The sequence below is a fragment of the Fundulus heteroclitus genome, chromosome 9 (genome assembly GCF_011125445.2).
Source record: "Fundulus heteroclitus isolate FHET01 chromosome 9, MU-UCD_Fhet_4.1, whole genome shotgun sequence".
Taxonomy (NCBI): domain Eukaryota; kingdom Metazoa; phylum Chordata; class Actinopteri; order Cyprinodontiformes; family Fundulidae; genus Fundulus; species Fundulus heteroclitus.
In genome coordinates this window covers 18,630,303-18,644,409 of record NC_046369.1, presented here as the reverse complement: position 1 = coordinate 18,644,409, position 14,107 = coordinate 18,630,303, and the positions used below count along the sequence as shown (strand labels likewise).

Genomic DNA, 14,107 nt, shown 5'->3' with positions numbered 1-14,107 from the left:
CCAAAAAAGGTCAAATCAGTTTATTCTCATTTCAATGTGAAGCAAATAACATGCGACAAGCAATACAGCTTTACTCAGGATCATTGACGACTAGTGTAAAAAGTATTGGATAAAACATGAAATAAGGGCATCATCGAGCGCAGCCCTGCTTACTAACAGCTCGAGGTAGAAAATGGCACCTATTGGTTCTCCTTTTGTACAAAAAGAGTGAACAAGAGTCTGAGATCATGTTCAGAGCGTTGTTCCTGCTGCCAGCCTGAAGTAGATCCTGGTGGGAATGCAGCTCCCCTCCCTTTCTTCTGCAGGGTCATCTTGTCCGCCATGCAGGAGATCCAATACAGAAGGGAGGTTTTTCAGAACCTCAGAAACTGCCGTCTGCAGGACCCAATTCTTGAGTCCAGTGGTATTTTTGGGCCAGGTGAGGTTAAAACCACTGGGTCAGGATCATGGTAACAGCCACTATAGACGATGTTCTACTTTTCAACAGCACACTTTGTAGGGAGCTTGAGAAAACAGCCACTTATGTGTGAAACAACCCATATTATTTTACGCAGTCTTTTCCCTTTGAAATATAAACCACAATGCTAAATATTCCTGAAACTGAAGAATGAAAGAATTGGGATGCGCTGCAACCCTGATCTTGGATCATTTAAACGCATCAAAACTATTCATAGAGTGTAAAAATGCTGCAGTGTTGTTGAAAACGTAAATAAACGTGAACAAAAACAGGCTGTGAAGGTTTAGGTAATTTCAGGTTTAATGCAATCTGGCAAATCTCAAAAGTATTTTAACACACGTTTGAGGAGGAAAAACAGAAGTTTACAAAAATGCAGTGATGTAGAACTGCCAGCCCATTGAACTATGTATAAATAAAATAGATTATAAAATATATGAGTATTAAAGTCTTTGAACTATACAGTTTGGATTGTTAAAAAATAGAAATGAAACTACAGTGCATGCTTTCCTCCCTACTCGCACGACTCCACTGGCTATATTTAACCATTTGCTTACAGTTGTGTTTTCACTTTACTTGTATTATTTTTTTTCCCTCAGAACCATGACTGCGAGAGACTTCATTTTCCTTCACAAATAGAATAAAAAAAAAAGGCATTTTCATAATTAAAGTCACAGCAGGTTAGTGTCAAAAATACAGCGTCCACCAGGCTGCATGTTGGCCAACACATGCTGCCCCCTGGTGGCGAGTAGCTTGACTAACCACAGTCCAAATTTGGCTCATTTTCTCTTTATTCATTCAAACTCTTTTTGGGAGCGCCTGGTGCTCTAAGAACCAGAAAAATACTTAAATTATTTTTTTTGAGTGTGAAATCTACAAAATTAGCAAAGATTTTCTGAACAACAACAACAAATCTTCCACAAACAAATAAAAAGTCTTCATCTTTGAAAAACATATTGGGTGCGTTTGTTCAACAATGGATTAACTCGTCCCTGGCGACGTACGCAGACAGATTTCCACGTTTAGGAGTAGTTGACTCTCAAGAGTTTCCAGCGGCAGCTTCAGCGGTGGGCATTGTGCAGCAGGACGACTCCGTGATAGCGACGAAGAGGAGCGCCTTCACTGCTGAGGCCGCAGGTACTGGCTCGTAAATTCCTCCAGTTGCTTCTCCAGCTCTGTGGCTTTATGCCTGCGCAGAACATAAAAGGCATAGAATACATGAACCAAATGCACCAAAGCAGTTTGTCCAGAGAAAGGTGAGACGAGGCTAGTTTGAGACGGCCCCTTGCTAATGTGTCCAAGCCACCGTGAACATTTATGCTACAACCTTCGACGTATTTTATCAATGCAAGAAACCGACAAAGTAGCGCAAAATTGAGAAGTGTGAGGAAAACGATGCAAGATTCTTTCTACAAATGAAGATCTTTAACGTGCGGCGTGACCTCAGATGTTTACTAGAGAACATTAATGTCCAAGCAGCGTCCTGAGCAACAAGGACGCATCCAGACGGGTCAGGAACAAAGCTGCGTTCTTCAGAGAAACAGCCGAGGGGCTCACAGCAGCTCTGGAGGAGCTGTAGCGATCCACTGCTCCAGTAGGAGAACAGGACAGCCATTATTGTTATATTTCACAAATTTGCTCTTTATGGAAGAGTGGCAGGAAGAAAGTTATCCCTAACAGAAAAACAAAAAAGTGCTCTGTGCCGTTTCCCACATCCCCAGGAGACAACACGACGGAGGAAGCATAATCCTGGGGGAAGCATTTTTTCACCAGGGAAGAGAGTTCAGCTTCCAGCTATAGATGTGACTCCATCCTGGTCTATCGCATATAAAGAGGCATAAAAACTCCAAAGCACAGCTGGACTTGCCGAATTATCCGACGAGCTACAAACGCTCGCCTTCTTGCGGTCTGTGTGAGAACGGGCTCAGGACTCACCGCAGGACCTTTGAGCGGCTCTGGACCGTGTCCAGCTCGTCTATGTTGGCCGTCAGCTGACGGATGTTCTCCTCGAGGTCCTTCTGCGTCTGATCCACCTGCTGACAGAGCCGGGCGAATGTGGTGGCCATCTCCCTGCAAACACAGATTCACGCTGCTGAGGGGAGCGACCAGGGAAGGGCCTCAAACAGGCCTTTCAATATTATATTTATCTGCTGTGGGAATATTTCTTCAGCATTAGGACTCACTGTTGGACCTGGTGGCTGCAGTTTGCGCTAGTAAAGCTGACGATGAGCTGCAGCTTGTCGCTGGCGAACTCCACAAACTGCCGCTTCAGAGTGCGCTCCTTGGCCCTTGTGGTCCAGGTGAGTCTCTCGTACAGGTACAGCAGGCCGTAGAGCGAGGCCGACATGGCGATGAGTCTCCAGCCGACCGTTTTCCACACCTTGAGAGAAGATCAAGCCGAGCCACAAGCTTTAGGACTAAGGGTTAATAAAAACGAAGGACGGTGCTCGCAGGAGGAACGTACCACCCCTCCAACAACGATGACGGTCATGGAGGTGCGGGAAGTGATGGATGCAAAGTTGGTCGCCATGGCTATCATCAGGTCTTCCTGGGTCATGAGGGCCGTGTCGTTGCTGGGCGCCGCAGCGATGGACGGGGGACCGGACGAAGGGGTTTGGGCTACGGGCACAGCTGATCTCGAGTTCTGCATAATGACATGCTTTTTTAACTCTAACGCCGGTTTGTGTTCAAAATGAGAGGAAAAGCCATTCAGCCCACCTCAGCAGGTACCTGGTAGTTGGGATCGACCAGTCTGAGAGCTTTCTGCGCGTTGACAGAACCCAGGTAGCGGTGCACCAAAGCCTTCCAGCCCAGCGAGAACTGGAACTCGATGTTTTCCTGGAAGTCGCTGCAGATGGCGGCGCAGTTCAGGTCGTAGCTCAGGTCGAACGTCCTGTTGGGCACCAGCATGTGGACCTGGCTCTGGGCCGTAGAGGGAAGCAGAGGCACCATGCTCTCTTAAAGGTCACACACACAAAAAGATGGGAAACATTAGAAATGATAAAAAAATATTATTATATAGCTACTTCTCCTCATTTTAAAATAAAACAAACTTCACGGCTGAGTTTTATAACGGCCCCCTAAAGCTTTCCTTACAGGCAGCATTAGCATTTTACCATCATTAATGTGAGAGAACAGCCTGCATGACTGAAACAGTGACGCACTTGTAGCACAATGAGCCATGGGATGATGGCATTCAGCAAAGATAAATATAGCAAAGTCAGGTGACCAAACGCTTCTGATTACGTTTGGTCTCATTGAATAAATTGACTGGAAATCTGGAGGGAGTTTCCTCAGATAAGAACTCTGAGGCTCTTCTAGTCATCTCAGCAGTCAGTTACCTATCATGTACTGCTGGGAAGACTGGACAGAGGCGTTGATGGCATTGGAGCAGCGGAAAGCCAGGTTCTTCCCCATCCCCTCCTCCACATGTGCCAGCAGCTCCTGCACACAGCAAAACACAGCCGGTCCGCTAGTAGATCCACGGTATTTGCTGCAGGATACTGGATTAATGGCTTAAACGACTCCCCATTACTAAGGGGTGGACCTGTTTTGGTTGAATTTGCATGTTATCTAAGCCATTACAAGGCCTTTGTTGGACAGTAGTATAAAGCTTGTTACTCCACATTACTCCAGACTTTTTGAATTGAGAAAGGTTCCTGGAGAGGAGGCAAAACGTCTTCAACTACAAAAAAAAAGTCCAGTTGCTTTGTTTTTTACTTTTTTTTTTGGAAAGCAGGACTAAAGCTCAGCTACGAGTATAAATGACAGAAAGTCTGCAGAAAACCTCCACAGAGGCTGCAGTTTATTAACTGAATGTATTCTAATGTAGACAAAGGAATTACAAGAGGACGTATGCAGTCATCCACCCGGGTCCTCCACTGGGCCGACAGCGAAAAGACAAATTTATAAACAGCTGTGATTGTGCTCTTATTGTTCACAATTACTTTGTTTGATTGCTTTTCCAGAACCTGCAGCCAAAGTTTCCCTTAATCCTCCTCCTGTTGGTGAGCAATCAGGTTTTTTGAGGCCAGCGTTTTACTCACAGATTTGTAGACTTTGAGGACTTGAGGTGAAGGATGGAAATCAGCGTGAAACTCGTCGACAATCACATGAAGGCGGTTGATCTCCTCCCCCATAGCGATGGACACCTAAGAGAGACACGAGATTTAAAAGTCTTTTCCTAATAATCTACCAGGAAACTTATTTAAGCTCTAAAGGGCCTATGGCCAAAAGATCAAGATGGATTTTTAACCTCCTGCTTGCCAATATTACCAGCAATGCTTGCATTAGTTAGGTGTGGACTGCTTTAGACAGTAAAGTGGCAACAGCGCTACCAACCGCACTAACTAATCAGTGGGAAAACATCTACTGTCACAACCAAATTATCTTTAGACAGCGCGGAGGTGAGGACTGTCCACTTTAAGATCAAGACCCATCCAAAGATTGGATAAATGTCTCATCACAGATCATAAATCGTATTATTGTAGGCATAGACAGGCAGCTCTTGTCTTGTGGAGACACTTGTGCGGGGCAAAGGTATACCACTCCATGTTTTACGGTACCTTGGACTCCACCTCATCACTGATAGCTTTGATCTTCTTTTTTATTTCTGCGATCAGTAAGTTGAGCTGATTCTTGACAAACTCCAGCCGGTCTATCTGGTAATCTCTGTCCTCCATCGCCGCCACTCTGAAAGCCCATCCCACCAGAAACAAATATGAACAAGCGCACAAGTCCAGCGGTGTTCACGAATTCACGAATCATCCGAAAGCTGCATTTATCTAAATCACATTATGTTTAAATCCCACTCCTCGGAAGATTTACATGACTTATTATTACCTGTTTAACCCTTAAAACTGATAAAAAAAGACAATATTAGTATATTTATTATAAAATTCTCAATTAAAACCCGAGAGCGCGAAAGAACGTCGAGTACAAAGATGCTCACCGCTTCTCCGCCGCCTCAATGTTGATGGTGTCCATGATGGTCTTGACCTTTTCTGTGATCTGCTTGGCCCTGATCGTGTGCTGCTCAAACTTTGTTTTCACTGCTGACTGCGAGATACACTCCTGCGAGGCCACAACACACAAGTTTACTGTGACGGGCGCAGAGTGGGCGCCGCCGGACCGCCCGCCTGAGTTGGCGGGCGGCGCAGGGGGGACAAAACGGGACAAGATAGACACCTGCTGCTTTTAACTGAGGATGAAGGAAAGGAAAAGGAAACGGAAAGACACAGGCGTGAAAATGGCAGCAGCAGAGTGTGTACCTTCTGTCCCACCGCCCACATTCAACAGGGTCCCCACTTGTGTGTTGGCTTAGCCGCAGAGAAGTTAAGAAATAATAGAAACCGAAGGCAAACCAGACAGAAATGAGGTTTAAAAAAAACTGAAACATGTCAAAGCAGGAATATTTAGGAATAGTGTGGCGTCTGGATCTGCTGCGGGAATAAATATTTGGCCATAGAAATGGGAGGAATCTCATCTCTGACTTGAGGAAAAGTTGCTTCTTAATTGATCAGTCTAAGGTTAATCATTTAGGGATTTGTTTTCCTATCAATACATCCAATAAGATCCAGGATCGCACGTTAAAGAAATAATTATTTGCACTCACAGGAATGCATTTGAATGTTAAAAGTTAAACTAAAATCTGCAGGAAACACACTTGCTGCTGCTTGACGTCTTGTCCAATCAGAGAAGCTGGAGTTTAGGTTAGTTAACAGCATCATTTAAAATCAACAACTACTAACTTCTAAATAATTTTACCAATTTCCCTGAAGGTACAATAAAGTGTCCACTGAGAGAGCTAAAGGTTTCGCTGAGATGAAACAAAATATAAAACACACAACTCAAAAAAAGCAAACAGATGTCAAACGGAACCAAATAAATGTTCACCTCACCTAAGTGAATCTAGACTTCAGCAATGAAGACGCAGGTTGAAGGACAGGCACAGATCTAAGGGGCCCTATGGGTGCCTGCTTGAAATGAAGGAACAACAACCTGACCAGGACGCTGCTTCCAGCTCAGAGCTAAACTGCTGTCTGCTCAGCGCCGCTGCTTTACATTTCCACCACTGGAAGAACTGAATCTGGCTCAGATAAACTCTCAGCACTCCTCAGGAGCCGGAGGCGGGTTAAGGGAGAGAAAACCACCCGTTAAAACATTTGGTGGCCATTTAGCTTTTTTTGGAGACCACATGCCTTAATGTGGTCTCCCTTCAATGTAGACATTATTTCATGCAATAGTTCTATGAAACCGTAATTGCCTAAAAAAATGTGTCACATTAAGCAGAGTTCAGTCTCTTCAGTAGTGATGCTAACTCATGCCACATGAGGGAAAACACTGAACTGTGACACGTCTTGCTGCAGGAGAATGGACATCAGAACGTGTTGACACAGACATCTGTCTAATAATGACAGGAAAGCGAGGAAAGGAGGAAGAAGTTGGTGAGGAGAATGTGATAGCTGGAGACACTCATGACTGGGGGAAAACCATAAAAATATGTCGGTCACAGCAGCCTACAGCTAAAGTATACAACCGCTTCAACAGCTGGAACGTCATGATTCAGGATATTCTCGCGTGATTTGGGTCCCAGCGCGTTATTTGGATGCCAGACGGCAGCACCATACCCATATATGGGCCATTATGTAACAAATGACATAAAGAACATTTCCAGGGTTTTGTTTGATGCTAAGATTCCAGCCATAGACTGTAGGACTTTGTCACAACAAAAATCGTTTTTCAGGAGGCTGACAATCGGACAGCGTAAACCCGGCCTCTAATAGCTGAAGTCATTTATTATTTTTAGTTGTTAAATCAGCTCCTATTCCCCCTCTCTTAGCTGCAGAGAGAGAGGATACACCATAGAGATGGGAAACTGTGAAAAAATGTTCACATTATTAAAAACAGAAGTTAGTTTGAAACATAATAATCAGACTTTAGAGCCAACCTTACTGGTAATAAATTATTATTAAAAGTAAAGGTACCAAAGCCCGCTGCCACATCTTTTATATATACACGTTTAGATGTATACCTCAAACCTCCTCTCAAAACTCTGGAACTCCTTCAGTCTCTCCTGAAAACCTTCAGCCAGAGCGCCACCTGTTGGATAAAGTTATTATATTACATCTAACGTTACCTAAATGTATCTCAGCGCTTTACCTAAAAAGTTAATTATTTAAAGCTTCAAAAAAGAAATCCCATCGTACTTATTGATAGTCTGTACTCCTACCATTTAATCTTTAGAACACACATTTATTGGTTTTGTTTTTTTATTTACTTACGGCAATAATTGATAAAAAAAAAAAAAAACACAAAGATGCTAAACTGCCATTCATGTTCTATGTGAAATACTATCATACGCTCTTTTTCTATCCGTGCTCGACACGCCCACTGGTCTCGCTGTGTCACATGCTCACCCGTCTCAGGCATGCCCTGTGCACGCTGCATTCGGGAGTTGAGCACCTCTTTTGCCGACACAAAGAAAATGTGGTTGGGCGCCTGAGCGCGATCGAGAACTTTTAGCTCCTCCACCAGAAAGTTCACACAGCGATCCGTGTGCTGCTTCCTCACCTGCAAAAAAATAAGCGGATGCAACAACAATCAACGCTGCCCTTTTGTTTTCACAACAATTTTGTGTTAGATTTGGATAATACAAAAGTAGCTTCTAAAAAAATATTTTTTTTGCACCAATTTTTTTTGCAGGCAATAATAAATTGCTTAATTTCTTCTGAAATACGTTTAGTTGTTCACAGAGGTTTCTGAAAGGAGAGCTGCGGGAGGAGCTGTGACTCACGTCCTCCATGTACTCCGGCTCATTAGCCGAAGCGTCCCAGCGATTGTTAAGGATGAAGATGTTTGGCTTTGAGAGGCGCTCGTTCACTTTGTGGAAAAAGTGTTTTTCCTGGATGGAACAAAGAGACAAGACTAATGTTATGTTATCGTAAACAAACTAAAACACAGTTCATAGCAGGAAAAAAAAAAACAGCTAAGGCTCATACAGAGAGCAGATTTCTCTCAATAAACATAACAATCCCCATTATACAACAACAAAAATACTAGACAAACTTCTGTCATGCCAAGGTTCGCTTTATTTCCACTAGAGCATGGAGGGGAATGTGAGTTTGCTTTCTCTTTAAGAGCAGCAGCGTAATGATGGCGTGTGTTCAGCTTCACATTGCATGAATGCCTGAACGGACACGGACAAGCAGAACCGTTCTGACTCTGTAACAACCAGCTGACTGCAGTCTAACCAGCTCCAGTCGCTTAGAGACAATTAGCGACCGAAAAGACTGAACCTGGTCTGCTTGAAAATACAACAAATTGTTAAATCAAGTTTTTAAAATTGATATAAAAGGCTTTTATGAATATTTTTTCTAAACGTGTTAAAATCTGAAAACATACACAAGATAATTCTGTATTTGAAGAATGCTCAACATCATTAACATACATTTGTCCCAAATTATGAAATCCACCCCCCTCCCCAAAAAAAAGTTAAACACAACAATGAATAAAGCAGTTAAACTTTTAGCTCAACCGTGCTAATTCGCTAAACACACCAATCCTGCATATGTCACGATGACAGGACAAAGGTGTTTAGGTGGCACCAGGTGAAGACAGGAACGGCAAGTTATGCAAAATGTTTCACGATGAATGAAAGAAATTTACACTACGTTAACCTCCCTAAAGCCTCAGGCAGAACGAAAGCAGAAATATTACCGTGTTCATAAGCGTGGACTCTGAGTTTGCCACCAGCACGAAGACGTCGGCATCCAGGCAAAACTTGTCAATCCAGCTGTCCAGCTGTGTTGTGACATCTGTCCCTGGGCTAGAAGGCAAAAATGTCAAATAAAATGTATGTTAAAATGTGGAAAAAGATAAATAAACCCCTGTAAGATTAGCTACTTAGCCAGAAGTGTGCAGTTTGTCCAGCTGGGATCTTATGGTTACCTGTCCACGAGGACCAGGTCGTCCCTGAGCAGAGCACATTTGGTCTTTGGCCAGAACACCCGCACGAGGCAGCCAGCGTCCAGGCTTTCATCCATGTGAAGCGCGTGAGCCAGCTGGTTTACAGTCTGCAGAAGGGTTGGAAAACAGGGCAAGGAATGGTGACGGGATAATATAAACACAAATGATCAAAATCAGCCCTGAAATACCTGTGACCAATAACACGGAGGGCAAGAAACTGACTGTTCTGCTTCATAAAAAGCATCAAAACTGAAAACCTGTCGAACATTAAAGCACAGCTTACACGTTTTAGATGAAACGGAATCTTCATAGCGACAAATGGGTGAAGTTTCGGTACCAGAAGCAAATATTTGAATATAATTATGAGCAAACCCACAATATTTTAGTCCCCCTGACTTTATAAGCTGCTTTTCCTTTCTGTGGTGCTGACTCCATGTCATGCCAGGTCTAGGTTAAATAAAGGAAGAGATAGTATCGTATCCGTTTGTGTTTTCACTTGAGACATCGGACACTACAGCAAACACCCTTCTTGGCCGCCAGCGCTCATCCAGGTAGTCTTAGCTTCACCATAATGAGATCACGAGAAAGCAGAGACTCCACCGCTGATCTTTGAACTCACTGGTAGAAAAATCACAAACCATTTACATCACCCCCCTTTCCCCATCAGATTTAGTCTCTCGTTACTTGAATAAGTCTTTTCGATGAGAGAAAACTCTCAGCCCTGCCTTTAGGAGAAGAATCAGTCCGAAGGTTTCACCTCAACTCTTATTAAGATGAGGATCAAAATCAATCAGACTGTTTTCTCAACGGTCCGACCTACTTTGTCGCCAACTCTTTCACAACCGCAAAAACATTACTGTCCATCCACATTTTCTGCCCCTTTGACTTTATTTGGCCAGATGCTGGTCAGTCATGCCAGAAAGGACGCAATATAAGCCCTTAGATGTCCTAACATCCACTAACTACACAACTGAGAAACAGTAAAAGGCAGCAGATCTAATCTACTTACAATGAAAGATCAACAATGTGGATTTGTGTTAAACCCTATTTTTAGTCTACATAATGTAGTTCTCATATTGTAAAATGTAACGAAGATTAGATTAATTTGCTATACCTAAAACTAGTGATGGAAACTAAAACAAAAGCCCAGAGAAAGTTTACTTTGATGCTCTTCTCCTCGTCAGAGCCCTCGGTTTTAAGGTAGGCCTTGTCTTCGTCTGTGCCCTCCACACTCAGGAAGCAGTTGGTGGTGTGGCCGATGCCGCTGGGCAGGACGCGATCCCTCAGCATGGCGTTAATCACTGTGCTTTTACCATTGCTGGTCCTAAAGGCAAATGAAGCACACACAGACTTACCACAGAGCCACACACCGCACAGATAAGCAAATTACCCAAGGAAATATTTGAATGTAGGTTTTTTTTTTTCCCCACATTCATATCTGCCACAGATTGAGAGTAGCACTAAATTAAGAGGTTTTACTTTTTAAATGTCTGACAGTATTCAAGAGTTTTGGATTCCAAAGATTTACCTTTGCACTAAATAGTTTATCATCAGGTTATCACAGGGATTAATCAGCTCAGACTTAAAATACTCTCTCTTGAGCACTCATATTTAACAAAACCCAGATGTTTCCCCCTGGGTTTAGACGTGTCCCTGGAGCGGCCCTGAAAGAAGGTTGATATTGTGCCAGGTGAAGCAATTCTGTCCGGATTTGTCCCGATTACGACCTATGTTAAATTTTTATTGTTGAGGTAAACAGATTTATATTCAACATGTCAGAATCAACTATGTTTGCGGGTAAAAACAAGGAGCTTGACTTCGGATTCCAAAGCAGAACAGCGAACTATAAACTATAACAAACAAAACGCTTTGCGTTTTGTAGCAGAAAAGCTCCTCATCTGAACAAGTTTGCATGTCATCTAAGCCATTGCAAGGCCTTTGTTTGGGCAGTAGTATAAAGCTTGGTACTCATCATTACTCTAGACCTTTTGAATTGAGAAAGCTTCCTGGAGAGGAAGCGAAACGTCTTCAACTACAGAAAACAGGTCGAGGTGCTTTGTTTTTTTACTTTTTTTGAATGACCATGACCTGGATGACTGAGAATCTTCACCAGCACTCATCTGAACAAGACACACAGCTCCAGTTAATATCCCAGTAAAGGTTAACCAATAACCCATATTTACATTTGTGTCCCCTCAGCAGCAAGTTAAGTCTGCATGCTTGGTTTAAATCCTGGCTGCATCAGGAAGGGCATCTCTGCCAAGTCTCAGTAAAAGTTATAACAAGTTGCAGAGACGACGCCTGAATACGGGAGCAGCCAAAGGGCTCACTCACACACATTAATACCTTTTTGAGGGGAGGGTGGACTTGTGGTTAAAACATTGCACTTGTGTCCCGGAGGTTCTGGGTTTAACTCCCACAGACAGCCACTCTGGGTCCCTGAGCAAGACCCTTAACCCCAGATTGCTTCCCGGGAGCCGCACATTGGCAGCCCACTGCTCCCCAAGGGGATGGGTTAAAATGCAGAGGACATATTTCATTGGAATGTATGTTGCAATGACAATAAAGATGATTATTACGATTGTGGTGGCAGGAAAGAAAACACTTATTTCAGACTTGTCACTAAGTTTTTTTTTTAATCATCCTTAGATCCAGGAGTGTTAATATTGGTGAGCGGTGTTGTATAAATCAAGTGAGAAAATCAAAATAACAAAAAAGCAGATAAGTTACAAATCACAGCTGAAGACCCACATCATTCTGAAACATGTTTTTTTAGCAGTTTTAAAGCCTACAAAACATAAAATTGTAATATAGTTGAATATCATCCTTTTACTTGTAATTGATTGTTGTTTATTTATTGTGCAAGAAGCCGTAGGAGTGCCAGGGAAAGTGCCTACCGAAATATGAAAGTGAAATTCGACTGCCCAGGCTGCAGCAAATTTCCATCCCGAATCAGAACCGCAGGTGAGGAAAAAACCTGTTCAGTAGAACAGCAGCTGGGGACCAGTCCCCCAGGTGAGCAGAGGGGTCAATTACCTGCCAAAAAACGCCACCTTCATGTGTCTGCGGGCCAGCACGTCCCTGATGACCGCCAGCTTGTCGGCGTAGGCCTGAATCTCCACCTTCTGGTCTGCGGTGGTGATGCTCTCCAGACCTCTGTTCCCACTGATGTCTGTCAGCACACAACCAGAATCAACCACTCAGACACGGCCGTGACACAAACACTCAGTCACACATCAACCAGAACAACCAGAGGGGAGGGGGAGAAATGTCGTCACCTTCGACGAAATCTGAGGTCTCCTTCACGTAGTTGAGCAGGAGCTCAAACACGTCGCTGATCTTCTTCTTGGCTACAACAAAATGCTTTAGAGGAGAGAACTCCCCCCGAGCTGAGTCTGTCCGCCTGAGTGGAGGAGCGGCAGCCATGGTGCTCAGTCTGGAGACACACGGGGGGGAAGAGTTATGAGCTGTTATATGAGGCTTATTTACGGTCACATAAAAACTCACCCGCGTGCTGTTTACATTAAAGGCTATCGGTGTGCACAACGGCTAGAAAAGCTAACTTTAACACAACTTAATGGTCACTAACTAACGCTTAAAATGCAAAAAACAAACAAAAACACAAATACCGTACATAACTTCTAGCTGACACACATTATTCTCTTTTCTCATTTGCTCACAGGCAAGTTACAGAACTCAAAATGTCATCTTTGAGAATCCGCTATCAAGCTAGCAGGGGGGGGTTGAGCTAGCTTGTGGAAGCAGCGGCAGCACTGTGGCCCGGGCTAACATTAGCAAGAAGTGCAAAAACATCCTCACCACGGTCCCGACGAAGCCAGTGTCCACTTCACATAACACAAACACGGACTTTCCGCGCTGACAGCACCAAAAAGTCCTCGCCGTCGCGCAAGAGTCGTTGTCTTCCACCCGTCTAACCTTCTGTTTGTGTCCGACCCGGCGGCCCCCGCTGCCAAGCTAGCCACCGGAAATACTACATCCGGTAGAGTATCAAAACAATAAAAGCCCTCGGGGTTTGACGTCGTGAGAGAGGACGTGCTGCAGTACCGAGCATACACACCAAGTAAAACGTATGTTTGGACTGGTTTATAATTTATTGTAAACAGGTCAGTACTGAAGACTTTCCTCTTAGCGTTCGCTAGTTTAGTTTATTTTGTGATCAAGGCTTATTTTGTTGTGAAATTCTCACGCTGTTACCATTTCCTTGATGTTGGCTGATCCAACTTGATGAAATTTCCGGAAAGGGGCGGAGACGTGCGGCGAATCGATGCTTGCAGCGGCCAATCAGCGAACAGCTACTTCATCCAACCTACACCATGTGGTTTTAAGGCAATCGAAAGTTTACAAAGGTCACAGCTATGGCAGAGTTCGCTGATACGTTTAAATTTAGAAATGAATAATTCGGTTATTGACCGTGTGTATTTAGTCATTCAATTAAAAATATTTACACATATTTGTGAATAAAACTAATTAAAATACATTAGTTTCTGTTGGAGACCCCACCCCCATAAAGGACCAGAAATTATGTAAGAAAGTTGTCAATGTGAAACGAAAAACATGACTTCTATCAAGAGAAAAGAAAACCTATAAAAAGGGTTCTTCTTTGACAGATCTGACACAAACTTCTGCGATCCCCTGAATCTTCCTATAAAACCCCTGCCTTTTAGA

General features: G+C 43.6%; 1 protein-coding gene across 2 annotated transcripts; it reads right to left on the bottom strand.

The window, feature by feature from the left end:
- Positions 1 to 5: 5 nt before the first annotated feature.
- Positions 6 to 13,408, bottom strand: mfn1b (mitofusin 1b). 2 transcript variants are annotated; one of them, XM_021324203.2, is made up of 18 exons: positions 13,241 to 13,408; positions 12,700 to 12,857; positions 12,458 to 12,593; positions 10,583 to 10,745; positions 9,404 to 9,528; positions 9,173 to 9,281; positions 8,250 to 8,357; positions 7,873 to 8,026; positions 7,488 to 7,555; positions 5,406 to 5,527; positions 5,020 to 5,146; positions 4,501 to 4,605; positions 3,796 to 3,898; positions 3,173 to 3,411; positions 2,919 to 3,098; positions 2,638 to 2,834; positions 2,390 to 2,524; positions 6 to 1,643 (listed from the first exon to the last, which is right to left on the bottom strand). In XM_021324203.2, the coding sequence occupies exons 2-18, from the start codon at positions 12,845 to 12,847 to the stop codon at positions 1,574 to 1,576; spliced, it is 2,289 nt and encodes a 762-aa protein (XP_021179878.2). In that variant the 5' UTR covers positions 12,848 to 12,857; positions 13,241 to 13,408; the 3' UTR covers positions 6 to 1,573. The 2 variants fall into 2 exon arrangements, with proteins under 2 accessions (XP_021179878.2, XP_012733274.2); XM_012877820.3 differs by having other exon boundaries at positions 3,185 to 3,411.
- Positions 13,409 to 14,107: the final 699 nt, after the last annotated feature.